This window comes from Pan troglodytes, chromosome 5 (assembly GCF_028858775.2).
Source record: "Pan troglodytes isolate AG18354 chromosome 5, NHGRI_mPanTro3-v2.0_pri, whole genome shotgun sequence".
NCBI lineage: Eukaryota > Metazoa > Chordata > Mammalia > Primates > Hominidae > Pan > Pan troglodytes.
Window position 1 is genome coordinate 124070697 of NC_072403.2, and position 19286 is coordinate 124089982.

Consider the following 19286-nt stretch of genomic DNA (forward strand, 5'->3'; position numbering starts at 1 on the left):
CTCACACCTGTAATCCCAGCACTCTGGGAGGCCGAGGCAGGTGGATCACTTGAGGCCAGGAGTTTGAGACCAGCCTGGCCAACATGGCAAAACCTTATCTCTACTAAAAATACAAAAACTAGCCAGGCGTGGTGGTAGGCACCTGTAATCCCAGCTACTCGGGGGGCTGAGGCAAGAGAATCGCTTGAACCCGGGAGGTGGAAGTTACAGTGAGCCAAGATTGTGCCACTGCACTCCAGCCTGGGCTACAGAACGAGACTCTGTCTCAAAAAAAAAAAAAAAAATGTGACAACTACTTCCATATCAGCAGCTATTTCTCTTATTAATACATAAAAGTTAATATTTATACACAGTGTAAAAATTCTTCTTTTGTTTTCATTCTACTTTCTGAATTAATGGATGAAGTTTTAAGTCTACATTATTGCCTTTTAAGAAAAACTTGAAAATAGAGTATAGTATACCATGTTTATTCAACTGCCTTGCCTTTAGGAAACTTTTAAAAATTATAACAGGCCAACAGATGTGTCTGCATTTATTTTAGGTGAAAATTAGTAAAATTAAAAAATAATTTCAAGGTATACTGAAAAGAATTCTTCCATATTATCAGCAAATATGGATTTAAAAAAAGAAGGCCATTGCTGTATTGTTTTGAAACACTGGATTTATGTAAATAAATATAGAATTATTATGCACTTGGAACACATGATGTTTAAGAATCAAAGAAATTTTTTAACACTCAAATAATTTACTGGAGGTTTGCTTGTTTCAGAAGATAGTTCATAGATACAAGAAGTCAATGGATTTGAAAAATAAAGCATTGTGGCAAGGTCCCTATTCTATAGGAAGTGATCTCCTGAGTGGAGTTTGTACATTCCTGGGAGTGTGGAAAGCAACCTACTGGAGTTTAGGAAGAAAATATTTCTTTTTTTCTTTTTTTTTTTTTTTGAGACGGAGTCGCCCAGGCTGGAAGCTCTGCCTCCCCGGGTCACGCCATTCTCCTGCCTCAGCCTCCCGAGTAGCTGGGACTACAGGTGCCCGCCACCACGCCTGGCTAATTTTTTTTGTATTTTTAGTGGAGACGGGGTTTCACCATGTTAACCAGGATGGTCTCGATCTCCTGACCTCGTGATCCCCCCGCCTAGGCCTCCCAAAGTGCTGGGATTACAGGCGTGAGCCACCGCGCCCAGCCAGAAGAAAATATTTCAACTTCTATTTATACTAATTTAAAAAAACCTAAAATAGAGAAGAAAATATTTCAACATCCATTTATACTCACTAAAAAATCTAAAATAGAGAAAGAAACTAACTTTTAATATTTAACACATGAATTATTGACTCTGGGCCTTCATTTTATCCTTTTGTCAGACTTTCACAAAATTCACATAATATGTGTGGCTTCCCAAGAGGGGTTCCACACTTGAATGGTTGAAGGTAGCTCCTCATCCATTTCTTTGCTTCTAGCCTATTGCAATTTATTGCAGTTTACATGTGGCTAGTTACATGGATTTAAGGCTGATATAACCGAAATAATAGAATATTTACACTCATTTTGCATTGAGATGTAGAGTGATGTGAAAACATTTTGAGACACACAGATATTTGCTGGCTACTTCCTACAAATTTCTGAAAATGCTGTCAAGTTTATAGAGGGTTACACATTTTTCTTTGTAACATGAATTATTCTAAATTTGTTGAACTTTATTTGTGATGACAAATGTCTGCGAGTAGTATGAATCCTACTAGTTATTTCAAAAAAGAAACATACTGTTACATCAATATAAGGGTATTATCATAATAATGGATGAGAAAGTAACTTTTTCTCTTTTTTTTTTTGAGGACGGTTATACTGTGGAGAGATGGTTTTTAAAAAATATGTTTGGGAATTTTTCTATTGTTGCTTTTGTTGATGGGAACAATGTAAATGCAATCCTACAAAAACTCTCCTATCAGCTCTATTAAAACATTTGAGGGAAGAAATTTCTAACCTTTAGAAAAATATTTCAAATAAAGATTTTCAATAGCTTTGAACCCTTTTATTAAAGTTTACAAAATGATACCTGGTTAGCTTATAAGAACTAATATTAGAAAAAAGGAAATACACCAATCAAATCTCAAAGACAACCTTTGCCACTTGGTGAATGTGATTGAAAACTATTTGAGTTAGTAGGCACAGCTAATGATATGGTTCTTTCATTTTTTATTTTTGTGAGGTGTCTTGTCTAGTTACAACCACCAATAAAATTACTGTTGAAATAAACTGGACTTAGGACAAGACTTTTTAATCACTGTGTCACAAAGAGTTTAAGGATTTTTGAAAATATTTAGCATACTTAATTACATTTTCTCACTAAAACTATTTTCTTTGAGCTGTACAGTAGATAAAGTACTATTAAAAATAATTTTAGTGAGAGAAAAACATTTCTGTATCATTAATAAGTCAATTTAATCTTCATTTTAAATATATATAATCTTTTATTTTATCTTTATATAATTTGTCCTTTATTATACAAGCTTTGACTGTTTCATACTATATTTATATCTGTTTATAGTACACATGTATCATTTATAAACAAAGATATATATGTGTGTGTACATACATATATACTTACATACACACATACATATATACAAAGCATGCAAGCTTTGCTTTAAAATTGATTAGGGCATATGGTTTGGAAAAGTTAGGAGCCCAGTGCAAAATTTCTGCAGACACCCTGCTCATCTAGATCTTGGTTCTAATTTCCTCAAAGTTCTCTTAGTTTATTTATATCCAAAAATGTACTGTGGGGAAATGCATCTCAGGGTTGCTTTTATTTATTGCTGTCATTACTTTCCTGAAGAAGAAAATCCAATTTGACTTTCTAAACTAGAATTTCAGTTTGATGGCATGACACACTAGACCTGGGAAGGTTCCTGGAAACATGAGTAGCAGAAAGTAAAGGAAATAAAGGAGAAGTAGTAGGACTTGTATTTTTACTCACTCCATTGACCATCAGGAGAATAAGGCCGTTGTCAGCTGGTGTTCGAACTTCTATGTCAAAGCGAGTCACCTGACCAAATTTCCCTCTCCTTGTGATGTCTCTCACCACGGCATAACCGGAGCCATCGAAGAAGTAACTGGCAGCCCGACTCTGAGTGAAGGCCAGCTTATCTCTGAAATGGAAACACAAGGGTCATTTGAACACTACAGTTTCTGTTATGCTTTTCAAGTGAAGCCCTTTTAACCCATTCTTCTAACATTTTCTGTGGACCTTACAACATTTAAATGAAGTCCTGTTGTCTGCAAGGAAGAGATAAAGAGGTATTTGTAGGTATGTTAAATGGATTGTTTTCTTCTGTATCCTGTGTGCTAAGACAACTGAAGTCTCCAGGGACACCCTAGTCTCTGGAATCCTTAATCAAGGCTGCAAACAAGTTGTTTAACACTTCATACTTGGGCATGCTCATCTATGATAGAGAACAGGTGAAGAGTTTTTTGCAGGTGTGACTTATGTAGTTTCAAAACTGGCTTCCCCAAAGAAAAGTTTGAGAACCTGAATATTGACTCATACTTGTTCTATCTGCTGCTCTTGCATGAATATCCAAGTCTTTAGTACTCTCAACTGTCTCTTACCGGGCACATGGCACTGATGTGGAGGGGTCCATATTATAGATGTGCTTAAAGTTGTACAAGCTGATCACATCATTATTCAAAGTGGCCAGTTCCAGGCAGCCAACAAAGCCAGGCAGGTTTAAGCTGGTAGGGAGCTGTGCAATAGAAAAAGTAAAACCACTTGTCTCATGGTCATATTTTACTCAGACATCACAGAACAGACAATGCAACTAATAGTAGGTCAAGGAGACCTACCCCTTTGTAGAAATATCTTTCTAGACCCAAGTGTGTTTATGCCATATCATTTAGATATGGCATAACTTGTCAGTTGTGCAAATCTTAGCAGAGAAAGTGGGATTTACTGAGCATAGATTATGTGCTGGTCATAGGCTTTACAGTGAATTCATGACAAAAATCAGTCCTTACGCCAGCTTTGTTAGGTAGGTATTCTTGTTCTCATATAATGAGAGGGAAAATAATTCTCAGATAAATTCCAATTATGTGCCCATAACTAGTAATAATAGTCCTGAAATTGGAACCCTAGATCAACTTCCCATCTTCTTCGACCTTTCCTTTATCCCCCTTCATCAGATTTCATAGTCTCTCCGAAGTCCCACCCCCTCTCTCATCCCAGATACTTTATTTCATACCTGTATTAGGTGAGATAACTGAATTTTTGAAACCACCACTGCAAAGCTGAAGATTAGATCTAAACTGTGGTGACACCACAAGCTACGGACCTTCCTGTGGCAGGTGGGGGTAATATTAATTACATATGCATGTATCAGAATGAATGAACTGATCTTCAGGAGTTAGCTATAACTTGAAAGCATTTGACATTATGAAAATATGAGTAGCATAGACCAGATTTACACATCAGGTTTATAGATTCTGGTTCAGAATTCTACTCCTCCATGAACTAAGCTCTTAAAGTGATATCAGCAACCCCCAAGTCATTATAGGTTTATGGATTTATAAAAACAATTACTGTAGATTTGTAATAGGTCAAAATATAGCTGTATGGCTGACCTTGAAGTTGGAAGGCACTCCACCAACATAAAACACTGTGTCCTCAGGGTCCAGGTCCAGCAGAGAGTCATCTCCCGAAAATTCCCCCTTTTTAATGAACTTTTCCTCTGCTGTGCTACTTAGACTCGGGACTGTTAAAAACACCTTTCCATGTTTTCCCACCCTATTAAGATAAATAATTTTCACTTGTTATTATATAATTCATAGAAAATACTTTTTAAATGTCAAAATGTTAATGCTCCCTCATCACAAAATGGGTAATTTTGTGACACTAATAAGCATTTACAAAATACCACAATCAATGAGAAAGAGAAGAAAGACATTCCATTTTGAAGTTAATTCATGGATTGACCAGGTAAAATCTAATAATCAGATCGTGATTTAGAAATGACTTTTTTTTTTCTTTCCTACTAAGGTGTTTGGGAAAGAGTACAAGAATAATGGAAGAAAACGGAGCAAGAATAAAGGGAGGAAAATGCTATTTATAACATCCACAGGAAGACTGTGTATGTGTGTATGTGTGTGCACGCACATGTGCACGTTCAACAGGTTTCTTGTGATATGTGCATATATGCCCTGTGTCATGGATTCACTGTACCTTTCAATCTTGACAATGCTGAAGTAAGCAGGCCAGGAACTGATGGGCTTGGAGTCCAGGGGAATCTCCACATCTTTAGTTCCCAAATTATAGACGTATACCAGGTTATCATTTTTGATTGCAAGACCCATATACTCTTTTTTGGCCTGAAATATCAAGAAGTAAGAAGTCATTTAAATAAAATTCATAAGAATGAACATCATCTTTTTTAAAGGACAATCAGAAATCCAAATATTTGGGTATATACAAGTGACTTCTGGCCTGAATTATTATCCGAAGCTCCTGTGAGCAGGCAGTGGCTCTTCCTTTCCAGCCTCCCTGTGGCCACATCAGAGTCTGCTAGCCCCATCCTTGCTCAGGCTCTTGGAAATTTGTTGGCTGCCAGGAATGGGCTAATTTCGTGAGGCTAACCCAGGAATATAATACAGCCTGACAGTACCGATCACTATGCATCTCCAAACAGGATTCAGCATCAAACAGAATAGGCTTCTGTCTTTCTGAAAGTCTTTGAGGTGTTCCATTCAGACTCATCAAAGTTAGTAGTGTGATGGTGATAGGAAACAATCCCCACAATATCCCACACAGAGAAGAAATGACTTGTCCTTGAGTCATTCTTTTAATTTTGCCATTAAAATGAGATCGTCTGAGTTACCAGAATGGGCATTGTTTTGGTTTGTTTGCCTAGGTGGCTTTATTTTAGGCAAGAGAAAAAGCAGCTTTCCTTGTAAATATTATTCCCTCCTTTCGAACCCATGTGCTTACGTTTTTGCTTCCGAGGTACAGGATAAACTGATCTGCAGTCTCGGTCAGTTCCGGCTGCTTCACAGGGGGTTTCATGTACAGGCTCAGAGACGTGAAGGCCTTTAAGTCATCCATACTGGTTCTCGAGTGCACTTCCACAGCTGACTGGCCATCAAACATCATGGAGACTTGGATCTGGAGTGACACAATGGTTTCATTAAAAGTGCTTTGCAGAAATGGGCAGAGTGCTTTCCCGTGGTTCCCTCATTCGTGACAGGGGCCTCTAAGCTCTCTTCACCTGCATACCTGTAGTTATTTACCACATCCTCCCCTAGTTGAAGAGAAAACTTAGGGCAGATAGTGACACAGTAGTTTAAAGTGGGGTGAAAGAAAGCAAAAAAAAAGTGGTGACTAAGTAGATCCAAGAATGAGGATAAATATGAATTCCACCATGAACAGTATACTTGTTTTGGGTGAACTAAACAACTTGCTCAAGTTGTCTGGTCAGTATACAATTCACAAGGCTCATACAATTTATACAAAACTAATTGTTTGGGAGAAGTAGAACTAATTTTGGTTACTAATACAGCTGGGACTTTGTCCCTAGGGTCCTCATAAAAGGGACATGGGGTGAGGCTGTGAGCAACATCCTTGCCCTTGTCTACACGGTTGGGAGGGGTCAGGACTAGCTTTGTAGTCTCAGACCAGGTGGGCTCTGCCACTTCCTAACTATGTAACCTTGAGCAAGTCACTTAACCTTCAGTTTCCTCATCTGTGAAATGAGGATAATAAATTTGTTGTGAGCATGAAATACGATAACTATAAAGTGCTTTCCAGTGCCTGGTCCTACCATTATAATAACTGTAATAATGAGCTCATAAGGTGCCTCTTATAATGGCTCACAGAAAGGCATCACAACAAAGCACAATTCAGTAAGTGCATTTCTAAGAGGCCCAATATGATATGCTGAGCTGGTCTGATTCAGGGGTAATTTTTAGAGTATTTACAAGCGGATGGATTGTGTATACTTATGTCATTTATCTGAATCTTTCCAAATGATTAGGCATCTTTATATTAATTTATTAATATTGATTTGGCTAATGTGGGTGGTCAGTGAGCTCAAGGCTCTATTTCCAAATGACTGGAGTGCAGCTGTCCTATGTTACCAGTTGAGTAAAAACTAATACTTTTTTTTTTTTTTTTTGAGACACAGTCTCACTGTCACCCAGGCCGGAGTGCAGTAGCACAATGTCAGCTCACTGCAACCTCCGCCTCCCAGGTTCAAACAATGCTCGTGCCTCAGCCTCCTGAGTAACTGGGACTAAAGGTGTGTGCCACCACGCCCAGCCAATTTTTGTATTTTGGTAGAGACAGGGTTTTGCCATGTTGGCTAGGCTGGTCTCAAACTCCTGGACTCAAGGGATCTGCCCACCTTGGCCTCCCAAAGTGCTGAGATTACAGGCATGAGCCACCGCACCCGGCCAAGACCAATACATCTTAATAAACAAGAAGTGTGGGGGATTAAAGTCTTACATTAATAAGTGAGAGTCTGAGAATAGTGCATGTCTGCATGAAAAGCATCCCACTTGGGGGCACTGAGTGAGCTCCCAACTCCCAAAGGTGGGGCTAAGTCTGTCTTTAGCAAATGGTCTTAGGTGATTAAGGTCCCAAAGTCATACTCTTTGTAGAAATAATATTACAAGAAAGCACTCATAAAAACCTAGCTTTTAGAATGCCATTTCTTGATGTACCTTTAGATAAACCTTTTTTGAAAATGTTCACTGGGGCATCTAAATAAGGTAATTTGTCACAAGGGACCATTTATCATCATTTAAAAGTCAGGTCTATTTACCAAGAATAATCTTCTACATTACGAAATAGTTGATTTCTAACTCTTCTTTCTGTCAGTAATTAGGACCAGTAGTCTGCTCAGGCCGATTCTTAACTGAGAAAATAAAACCATATACTTTGGTCATAAAAAGTGAGTCTGGTCTATGGATCAATTAAAAAAATTCAAGAGGTCCAAGAACAAGCTCCACTTTGCCACATTGAAAAGTAATTGCTATGTCAGGAGATGTTCCTACAAATGCCAGCTCTAGTTATCTTCTGCTAAGTTGCTTCTATATGTGTCCCCAAACACATATAGTGTGTTTGTTGAGTTTATTCCTCTTAGCCAGTATGTGATTCCTCAGTCAACCCTGCGGGTGGTCAGTAAAAGCTTCTGCATAATTTGTGTTGTACCAGATAATTTCTTGAAGGGGTAGGACAGATGGGATAGATTATTCCATTATGGTAATTGCACTAAAGCAGCTGTTAAAATAACAAATAAAATATAAGAACGAATTGAGGCTTTTATTGAGGCTTTACTTCTTTTGCTATATTAGCTTTATTGACTAGTTTAACTCTGTGGTTTTTAAACCTGGCTACACATTAGAATAACCTGGGAGCTTTAAAGAACATACAGGTACTGAGCCCTTTCTCCACAGAGTCTGATCTATTGCTTTCAGGTTGGGACCAGGAATTGGTTTCGTTTTCAGTGTTCCTCACGTGTTTCTAATTAGCAAATGGGGCTGAGAACTACTGAGTTGGAGAATACAGCAGAAAGGTCCAGGCTCTGGAAGCTGCCCAAGCAGTTGGAGCTCAGCTTCGTGTTATTATTATCGCTGACTGACTGATGAGTCTTTTCATCAGTTACCTTGCTGGCAACACTTCTGGTCTGAGCAATGAGCTCTCGGATCCTCTGGATGCTGGCAGAAACGTTGCTTGCAGGTCGCTTCTGCTCAACCGTACGAAGCTGATCCAGGAGCTGAGGGACAACCTCGGTCAGATTTCTTACTGCAGTTAATAAAAATTAATCATTTAAGAAAATAACTCAATATTATATTTCAAGAATCAGATGTAGACAACAAACATGGATTACATATGGTAGAACTAAGAGAAATTATTTTTAATCCTGCAAAATTAATAGTAAAGCCTGTAAGGTACACAGATGTGCTTTGATCAGGGAATAGGTTGAGGCAGACATCTGGGCCAGATGGACTCAGCTAGTTTAGGGCACAGGTGCATACTCCATTTGTTATATAACCTGTTTGTGTAAGCTCATACTTGGCTCACAGCCACTATTGTTTGAAAAGGTATAACTGCCCTGCCGATGCCATGCACAGGACACGTGCTCTTGTGCCCAGAGAAAGAGAGAATGCCAAGGCCGCCTGTCTTGCAGATGGACAGAGGGAGAGCCAGGGCTCGACATGGCTCAGGCGTGCTAGTGCCCAAAGAGAGAGTAACGCTACTGACCCCTGTAGGGGAGAGCCAGTTGCCTTGAAGGTAGGCATGGGGGAGCCAGGAACCAGCTTGTGCCTGGAAAGAGAGAAAGTTAAGCTGCTGACCCTGAAGGCAAGAGCGAGCCGACTGCTCAGCTGTGTGTGGGAGCAGCCAGAGCAAGCAGCCGAGACAGAGCAGACAGTGTGAGAGAGCTTCTGATGAGAGAGCTGCTGAACAGAACTACATTTCACCTGTCTACATCCCTCAAGTGTTCTTTCAGCCACCCACCCACTCCACTCAGACCTCAGAATGGGCTCGAACCTGACCCCGAGCATGACATTTGGCATAGTCGTGGACCTAACAAAGCCCAAAGCACAGTTCGTTTCTATTTTTGTGACATTTATAGTACTTACTGATCTAAAAATTGTATCTAGAGCAGGCTTTTTCTAAAGGGCAGGGTCCACGGTATATATACAAATGTTCCTTTAACCATATAGCACAGGTTCTGCTTGCATTTCTAATATAACTGATATAACAGGTCAAGAGGAATACTGGGAAAAAAGGTGGGAAGATTGTTTTCCACCTTTTTTCCTTTTCTATGTTTTCTTCCTCTTCTATGTTTTCTAAACATAGAAAAGAGCGCAAGTCAGATGGGCTTGATGGCTCACGCCTGTAATCCCAGAACTTTGGGAGGCCAAGGCTGGTGGATCACCTGAGGTCAGGAGGTTGAGACCAGCCTGGCCAACATGGCAAAACCCCATCTCTACTAAAAATACAAAAATTATCCAGGTATGGTGGTGCACGCCTGTAATCCCAGCTACTCGGGAGGCTGAGGCGGGAGAATCGCTTGAACCCGAGAGGCAGAGGTTGCAATGGGCCAAGATCGCACCACTGCACTCCAGCCGGGGCGACAGAGCGAGACTATGTCTCAAAAAAAAAAAAGCACCGGTCATAAGAATACAGCTTGATGAGAGAAACTCAAAACAAAGAGAATGGCATAAATTTTTCCAGAGTTTCATTGACTGAACAGTGGTTCTTAAAGTGTGGTTCCCAGACAAGCAGCAGCAGCATCACCAGGAACTTGTCAGAAATGCAAGTTCTTGGCCCTGTCCCGAGCCCACTGAATCAGCAATTCCTGGAGTGGGATCCAGCAGTCTGTTTAACAAGCCCTCCAGGTGATTCTAATGCACACTATCATCTGAAAACCATTGGCTCAGAGAGGAAATACTTTTGAGGTATTCTCTTACCTAAGGGCAGGGCCATGGTCATTAAGCATTAGTAGCTGGGCAAGAGCAAGCATCTTCCTAGAGAAAAACTAAACTCAGATTCAGGAGACTATGTCAGTGCAGATCAAGGAAACATCCCTTCTCTGTACTTAGGACACACGATGTTTCTCCAGCGCAAGGAATAGAATTAAGTAAAATAATAGCAACTATCAGTTTATTATATTGATTAATACAGAGGTAAATATTTATTGTTTGGATCACTGACAACGACATTTATTTTAGAGTATACTAGTCTTTAAAAACTAGAGATAATATACTTAATGAATTATGTTAGATATTGATTATGGAAATGTTTATAAGACAGAGTCCCCCTGCTCCCTACAATCAATTCTCTCAGAAAAAGGGAGCCACCTTATATTACTTATAAAGTGTCTTACATTATGGTATCCTCTTTCATTTACTTTGTTTTGAACCACAAAATGCTATTTGAGAAAAGCACAGTAAACAATTTCAATTTTTTGAAACTTCTGGATGCTTATTGGAATCACTTGATAAGACTGGTAAAAAATGGGAAAAAAAATGTAACAGATTTGGTACATATTCCCGAGGCAATATCATTATAAATGTAATAATTGAATTTCATATAGGCAAATCTTTTAAAGACAAAATTTTAAAAGCACTTCCTTGAGTGGTTACATGGAAGAAACGAATATATACTTAAAAGATCATTATAAAAGAGCTATTTTACTGTTATGGGAATGGGTATTTGTAAATTGGAATAAAATTTGTAGTGACAGATCATATATGGATTTATGACCTTTCTTAATTCAGATACAAGTGAAGGTAGTATTGTATGCAAAACCATATTGGAGAACAAAAAGTTCTAGTCATGATTTGTCATGATATTGACAGACATTGCTGTTTAAGAAGTTATGAAGGGATTGGATAAAAATGTGAGAATGGAAAAAGCGAAATTTCACAAGTACTGCCTGGTTCTAATATCTACAAAATAAGTTAGGTAGACATGAAAATATTTCATTTTCATTTCTATAGAACTGTATATTCAAGTTGGCCAACACGCTGTTCTTAATAGAAAGCTGGGGTTATGTTTGGCCGTATTCAGTACTTGTTGGTAATAACCTACTTTACTCAGACAAAGAAAAAGCAATGTTGCCTAGTAAAAGCAATGCCATTTAGTAATTTTTTTTCTAAAAGCTAAACAGTATTTTGTTAAGATTATTTACCCAACATTTGATTAACCTTGTTCCCTAAAAGATAAGTCTTACGTTGATACAATTGCTACCATAATTTCACATAGAAAAAATTATGACTCTTTACCAATCCATCTAGTGTTCATGCGAAATATATGTATGTTTCTCATATGTATTTAGACAGGTATAGATAGATAGATGAACAGTGCAAAACCTTTTCTTTTTCTAAGCTAACTTCTATAATTTTCGAATCCAAAACCCAAGTGAAGAAAACTGTTTTTTGACAAAAGATGTATAGAGTTTAATGGCCAATTCCTTAATTAGATTCAAATTGTGAAATTTCTAAGTGATACCTGCATCCCTAGCAGAGTTCACTGCAGTGTTGTAAGCAGAAGAGTCAAAATGTTGAAGATTCTGTGACCAGTTGGTTAGATTGTTGGCCATGGGGGCAGTGGCCTGCTGCACCTCCATCGTCGTCCTGTTGGCTTCCTCGGTGATCAGTCTAGACTGCCCCAGGCGCTGCTGGGCATCCCCTTTACACAGAGCACAGGGTCATTCACTTTGCAGAGAAGCCGGATATTTGTTGGGGAACATTAACACGCCTTTAACCCTTGAATGAAACAGATCTCACATTTTGGGCTCTTAAGCAAAAGTAAGATTTTTGGATAACCATGTGGCTCACTGAAAACATTTCCAAATTAAGAGGTAAATTTAAAAAGAAGAGTAATTGTATTTCCTATAACCTGGTAAGAAAGCCATAGAAAATGCATATGAGATTTTAACTCGTAAGAGGTTTGTGTCTGAAATTAATTGCAAATATCACTGCCTTTTATGAAAAAGTAGGCTTGTGGAACACTTCTGCCATAAAAATGATTCTATAGAAGTTAATCAATAAAGAAAGATAATTTTTTAACAGAAAAAAAGCAAATTTAAAAGAGTTTTAGTAGTGAATTCCCATTTTTGTTAAAAATTACATCTTTAAAATAACCATGATGTAAATTTACAACAAAAAATTTTGTCTAGGGGATGGGATTATAGGTGATTTTCTTTTTTTCTTATCCGCATTTTCTAATATTTCTATAAGAATTATTTATTATTTTTATAAAAATAATTATAATTCATTTAGGTGACTTTATAACTTCAAATTTTATAAATTTGAAGTTATGCCCTAATTTGGTTATTGGATTGGTTATATGCCCTAATTTGGTTATTGGATTTCTTTGGCCACAACTGTAATGTAATTAGAACTGTAAAACAATTATAAATTTGAAGTTATACCATCACCAAAGTGAATTATAATTATTTTTATTATAAAAATAATAATTTAATAATATATAAATAATAATTTATTAAAGTGAGGATATATTTCATTTAGCCTCACATATTCTGGATTCTGATAAATGCTAGTTTCAATCCTGAATCTGCTTCTTACTGGCTGTGCCTGTTGCAGCAAGTTCCCTAACCTTCATGAACCTCAGGGTTCATATCAGCCTGAAGGCAATAGTGGTACTTATCCCCATGACATAAAGTATTAATATGGTTGGCTGTGTTCCCACCCAAATCTCATCTTGAATTGTAATCTCCATAATCCCCATGTGTCATGGGAGGGATGGGTGGGAAATAATTGGATCATGGGGGCAGTTTTCCCCATGCTATTCTTGTGATAGTGAGTTCTCATGAGATCTCATGGTTTTAGAAGTGTCTGGCATTTCCCCTTTGCTCAGCAATCATTCTCTATCCTGTCACCCTGTAAAGAGGTGCTTTCTGCCATGACTGTAGTTTTCCTGAGGCCTCCCCAGCCATGCAGAACTGTTAGTCAATTAAACCTCTTTTCTTATAAATTACGCAGTGTTGGCTATTTCTTCATAGCAGCGTGAGAATGGACTAATACAGCTATGTTGAACACTTAGGACAATGCCCAGCTCACACTAAGCATCAATAAACAGTCATTCTGATGATGGTGATGATGAGGCTTCTCCATGAAGGACCACTCTCCTGGCCAGAGCTTTGGTGCACTGTAGCACTGTAGCTAGGATTTGCTCATTCTAGTAAAACACCCATATGCTGCACTAGTGTTTTAACTTTCACTGCGCGAAGGAAGGCACATCTGCTTCCAATCACATCTATCTAAGATACCACTGCAGTCCCAGATTAAGCAAAACGTGTGCTTTTGTTTCTCTATTTGGGCTTGTTGGTCTCCCTGGTTTCTATTTGGTCTCTGGGCCTGTTGCTTATATGGTAAGAATGACTTGACATGTAACAGAGGGAAGCTGTTTACAGCTGGGCCAAAGAAATCCAATAACCAAATTAGGGCATATTGTTATGAGGAAGGATGTTCATAAGAAAGCCATTACCAAACACTATAAATAGCATGATCCCATTAAAAGACACACACACACACACACACACACACAGACACACAGACACACACACACACAGAGGAAATGCTGGAAAAAAAGGCTCTCAAATCTAAAGATCACCTCTAGGTGGTGTGATTACAGCATTTATATTTAGTTTCTTCTTTTTGTTTTCTAGAACTTTTTTTTGTGATGAACGTATTTTGTCATCAGAAAATAACATTTATGTATAAAATCATTGACAAACAAAGAATTACCTAATCCTTCCTTGAAGGTTTACCTTACACTCCAGTGAACCAACAGATGAGACTTCAATTCTCTCTGATGCTTACCTCTCTCTGCTGCTTGTAGTTGCTTAACGGCATCACTGAGTCTGGTTTTAAGGGCACTTTTCCTTGCTAGGGCTCCACCCACACGCCTGCTAGTGTCAGCCACTGCTTCATCACTGCCTGTGGAGAAGCAGCAGAAAGAAGTACTAGTGGAGCCAAGATGCCTCGAAAAGGATTCCATTTCAACAAGGAAACTTCTCATTTGTACGATGCAGCCATCTGCAGTATTTGCAGTATTCTGAATACTCTAAACATAGATCAACAATTCTGGAAAGTAGCATTTAAAATTCGAGGTACAGAATTGCAGAACACTTGTAATACTGCTTGTGAGTGACTTAGGATACCATCATGGTTAATTTCTTTGATTGAAACATATAGCCCTGCCGTGACTAATAACACCAAGCAGCACAATTGTTAAAGAGCTGAAAAGAAAAAAATCTCTCTCTCTCTACATATATATGATAACGACTGGTTATAAAAATAATCCTTGTTTTCTTATTTGTTTCAATAAAATTTTAATTGCAATATAACATACATCTAGAAAAAGGCACCCTTTATAAATGCACAGCTTGACAAATGTTCACAAAATGAACACAAAACATAACCAGCATCCAAGTCAAGAAAATAGAAACTTATTACCACCTTTGAAGCTCCCTAGAGCCCTTGTGATGACCCGAAGATAATCACTTTTTTGAATTCTATCTCCATCTGTTTGTGTCTGTTTTTAAACATTATTCAAGAGAGGATATGGTATTATAATCTTTTATATCTGTCTTAATTATTACTATATAGAGCTATAATACACCTTGATAATGTAGTTTGTCTTCCAGCTTTGTTTTTATTCTTCAAGACAGTCTTGGCTATTCTTGGCTTTCCCCTCTCATTTCCATATAAATTCTAGAATATTCAGCTCAGGTACTTTAATTAATACTGAATTAAATCTGTAGATGAATTTGGGAGAATTGTCATTTTTACACATTTTAATCTTCTACTCAATGAATATGGTATTTATTTATCATTTATATATAAATTCTTGTTTAGATCTTCATTTATTTAGATCTTTATGCGTAGCAACCTTAGCTTCTTTTATCAGATTTATTCCTATGTATTTGATGCTATTGCAAACACTGTTATTTTTAAAAGTTAATTTCCCAATGTTGTATGTAAAATTAAACCGGATTTTTACACATTGAATTGGTAATGTAGGGTGTCCTTGTATTGTTTCTAATATTAGTGGAAAAGCATTCAATATTTCCATTTTAATTGCTGAATATTATTTTATTTTTCAGGTTATGGAAGTTTCCTTCTATTCTCAGTTTGCCGAAAGTCTTTTTTAAAAGTCAAAAATCTTTTTTAAAAGTCAAGTTTGTTAAATAACTTTTCTGCATGTAGTGAGATGATCATATGAATTTCTCCTATATCCTATAAATGTGACAAATTACAATTGATTTTTTAAATGTTAAACTATTCTTGAAATCCTAAAATAAACTCAAATTGGTAATCATATATTGCACTTTATAGGTGTGCTAGATTTGATTTGCTAATATATTGATTAGAATTTTTGTATCTCTTTTTGTGAGAGAATTTGGCTTATAATTTTCCTTTTTAATAATATCCTTAAGTGATTCAAGTAACCAAGTTTTGTTGGCTTCATAAAACAAGTTCCGGAGTGCTTTCTTGTTTTCTATTTTGTAGAAGAGCTCGTATAAAAGTGGTGTTATTTCTTCTTTAAATGTTTAAGAATTCACTGGGGCAGCCATCTGAGCCTTGAGATTTCTTTGTGGGTAGGGATCGATTAATGGTTAAATTTATTATACATATGTATGTACATACAGTTCTATCAGATTTTGTATTTGCATCAGTTTTGAGAGTCTTTTGCTTATAAAATTGTTCTTGAAAGCATACTTGTGGCACAGTCACTAGACTGGTTATCTTTGAGCAAATCCCATCAGATCATGATTTAATTACCTCATCATCTGAACTAAAGGATCAACTTTGCCAGTAATTCTTCGTTTTTGTTTGTGCTTTAATTCCAAAGCACTGAGAATTTTCTTTCTTAACAAACAGAAAAATAGTTTTATCACTTCTAATTACACTTTTCTCTTTCTCTCCAATGGGATTGTAAATATACACTCTCTGACGGCACCCCTTTGCTGTTCTATTAGGTAGTCTTGATGTGATTGGTTTAATGTTATCTTTCCCCCCCAAATATGTGTATAATGGGTGGTGGTGTCATGAAGTACAGTTAACCAAATACAAGCACTTCTTTCATATTTTCTCTGGGTAGTGTGAAGAATTTGCATTGCACCCTGCCTCCTTCCTCTTTTCTAATTTCAATTTCCAAACATTATAATACAATGTTTTAGCTCTTATTTTGGGTCTCATGACTGCAAAAACAAAAAAAAATACTACCTGATATACTGAGAAAGAATATATTTAACTCTATATTTGGAGCTCTTGATAAAAAGAGGAGGAAGAAAATCAATTTTGGGCTTGATGTTTATAAGAAGAAATGTTTCATAAGAAGTGTGTTCTATTTGGAATTTACTGACTTGCATAAATACTTTTCATTTTGCAAATGAGTTAAGTAGAAGATTCATTTAAATAGCAGCTTCCTGAGATTATATTGACTATCAACTATTTGATATATAATGAAAAGGAAATTTGGGAAATAAAGATTACTGATCATTGAAAGGAATTTGGAATGAAGAAAAGGTAATCTGAAATTATAATGTAATTCAGTAGATGACTATGGTTTAATTTGAAAACCTGAATGTACATCACAAATGTGTGTATTATGAAAGGAAGACAGTCCTATAAAGTTCTAAGCCACACAGTACTAACTCCCTGTTGTTGTTCCTTTTGCAAATAAATACAGAAAGGGATTTGGTCAAATGAGATCATGAAATAGGTGAACAGGTCTGCAAAATATTCAAACAGGCTAATGCAGAGAGATTTATCAGACATAAAATATGGAACTTTGAAGGGATGTGGGTAGGGATCGATTAATGGTTAAATTTAAAATAGAAAAGTTGCTTTTATGAGGTTCAATAACTCAATAATGACAAGACTGAGAGAATATATTACAAGTTATCAAAAAGAATAAAATATTTAAGTCACTGTGTCATGAAGACTGACACATTCTGATCTTCACAAGAAACAAAAGCAATACATAGATATAGCAACATTTATTTTAAAATATTTTACTGTTAATATTCTAATTCTTCACTACTGATATTCTAATTATTTTCCATAGAGTATGTTCAGGATAGACTTACATAATAAATTAATTAGACATATAATAATTAGACTAGAGAAACAATGACACTTTTTATTGCCTTTGTTTGCCCAGAAAAATAAAATAACAGTTGTTTTATGGGAAATAAATAGTTAAGTATCTGTGTATGAAAAGCAAAGTGCATTTATCTTCTCTATGTAATGGCTCTTTGCAAAAGATAAAGAAAATGCATGGTTAAATGAGATTAATTACTTCAACAAAATTGGGTGAGGTTTTTAGTTTCAAACTTGGCCTTTGTTTTTAGGTGGCAGTTAGAAGTTCGCTAGATGATGAATTTCCAACCTCATTAGTCAATGTTCAAAAATCCTTAGGAATTAGTTCATTATCTCAGAGATGAATAATGTTTAGTGAATTTCTTAGTCCATTCAATTGTTTTTAAGAGTAACTCACAAGATTCAAAATTGTCTAATGCGATTTTGCTTTTATTTTTCCTTCCCTCCCTCACCCTTGGATGTGCATACTTTAGCAGATGCAAACACTGGCCTTTGGAAATGCTTCTTACCATATGCTTGTTAGGTCTGTCCTAAATACAGTAACCTACGTAGAACACAAACTACAAAAAAAAAAAAAAGAAAGAAAGAAAAGCAAATAACCAGATGGCTTTGTGGTACCCTGTCATCCTAATTGACTCACAGTGATGACTCGTTCCTTCATGGGAAACATTTTAAAAGGCCTTCGAAATTGTTCAAGAAAGAGGAAATTTTGTGCAATATAGTTTTAGTGTTAAGTGTATTTTAGGACATTTTCCCCTAAAAATTGGTATTTATGGTAAGTTTCTATTAATCAGCCTATTTGATTAGCAGGAAGAGCCACAGTATGTGAGATAGCTATGTGTTTCCATGTAGTTTACTACATAGCAGTTTTTTTTTTTCAATCACAATTTAAAGTATCAAATCTTTGCTCTTTTGTAACTTGACTCTGAGCAGGAAGTATTGATATGTTATGTAGTTATAATACTATTCTTTAATCCTAGATTTGGAAATCTCTGTCTATGTGTATGAAAGGAGGGAAGCAGCTATAAATTAGAAGGGAGATAAGAAAGTGAAGATATTTACTAGACTCTGCCTTTGCTTGCAGTTCTCTGGCTTGATTGAGGAGGTTCTCACTTTCATCTTTATGGTAAATGATTTGAGTATCAATCCCACTCACCGCCTACAAAGGAATTGAGAGAAGAGGGTAAAAATGACAGCAGAAGAAATCAGCTATTCATAGTTGAAGGATTTAAATGACACAGTTTATCTGCTAAACACCAAGCAAAATTCATTCAGCTTCATTTTCACAGCTTAAAATTAAGGTCAAATATGTGACCATGAGGAAGTAATGCCTTTGGCATTTTCAAGGTAATGTTTTTTTGGGAAAGATTCAGTGAACCTAGAACAAAGCCCTGGCCAAGGCCCCACCAAAGTGCTTGCCACATAGAAGCCACATAATCAATAATTTTGAGTTGAAAAAAATATAAATGAATGCATAAAGTATCTTCTCTATCAGCAGGAACTAATTTTAAATACATATTTTTTTTTTCAGGGACTTTGGCTAAAAAAAATAAACTGTCAAAGGAACTGGCATTTGCTGACTGGACTACAGCACATCTCGAAGAATCTGCAGACTGAAACCTTCAAGGCATTCATGAAATGGTCTTTCCTT

At 36.7% G+C, this 19286-nt stretch overlaps 1 protein-coding gene across 3 annotated transcripts in view; it reads right to left on the reverse strand.

Annotated features, from left to right (window-relative positions):
• Positions 1–19286, reverse strand: part of LAMA4 (laminin subunit alpha 4) — a 145665-nt gene that overhangs the window by 27266 nt on the left and 99113 nt on the right. For all 3 annotated transcript variants that reach the window (XM_009451861.5, XM_518696.9, XM_054686192.2), the window contains exons 16-24: positions 18698–18794; positions 14348–14464; positions 12012–12191; positions 8656–8795; positions 5982–6155; positions 5220–5365; positions 4622–4784; positions 3614–3747; positions 2982–3153 (exon numbers count right to left, since the gene is read on the reverse strand). In XM_009451861.5, the coding sequence (XP_009450136.3) occupies positions 2982–3153; positions 3614–3747; positions 4622–4784; positions 5220–5365; positions 5982–6155; positions 8656–8795; positions 12012–12191; positions 14348–14464; positions 18698–18794 (1323 nt within the window). The remainder of the gene's footprint in view (positions 1–2981; positions 3154–3613; positions 3748–4621; positions 4785–5219; positions 5366–5981; positions 6156–8655; positions 8796–12011; positions 12192–14347; positions 14465–18697; positions 18795–19286) is intronic.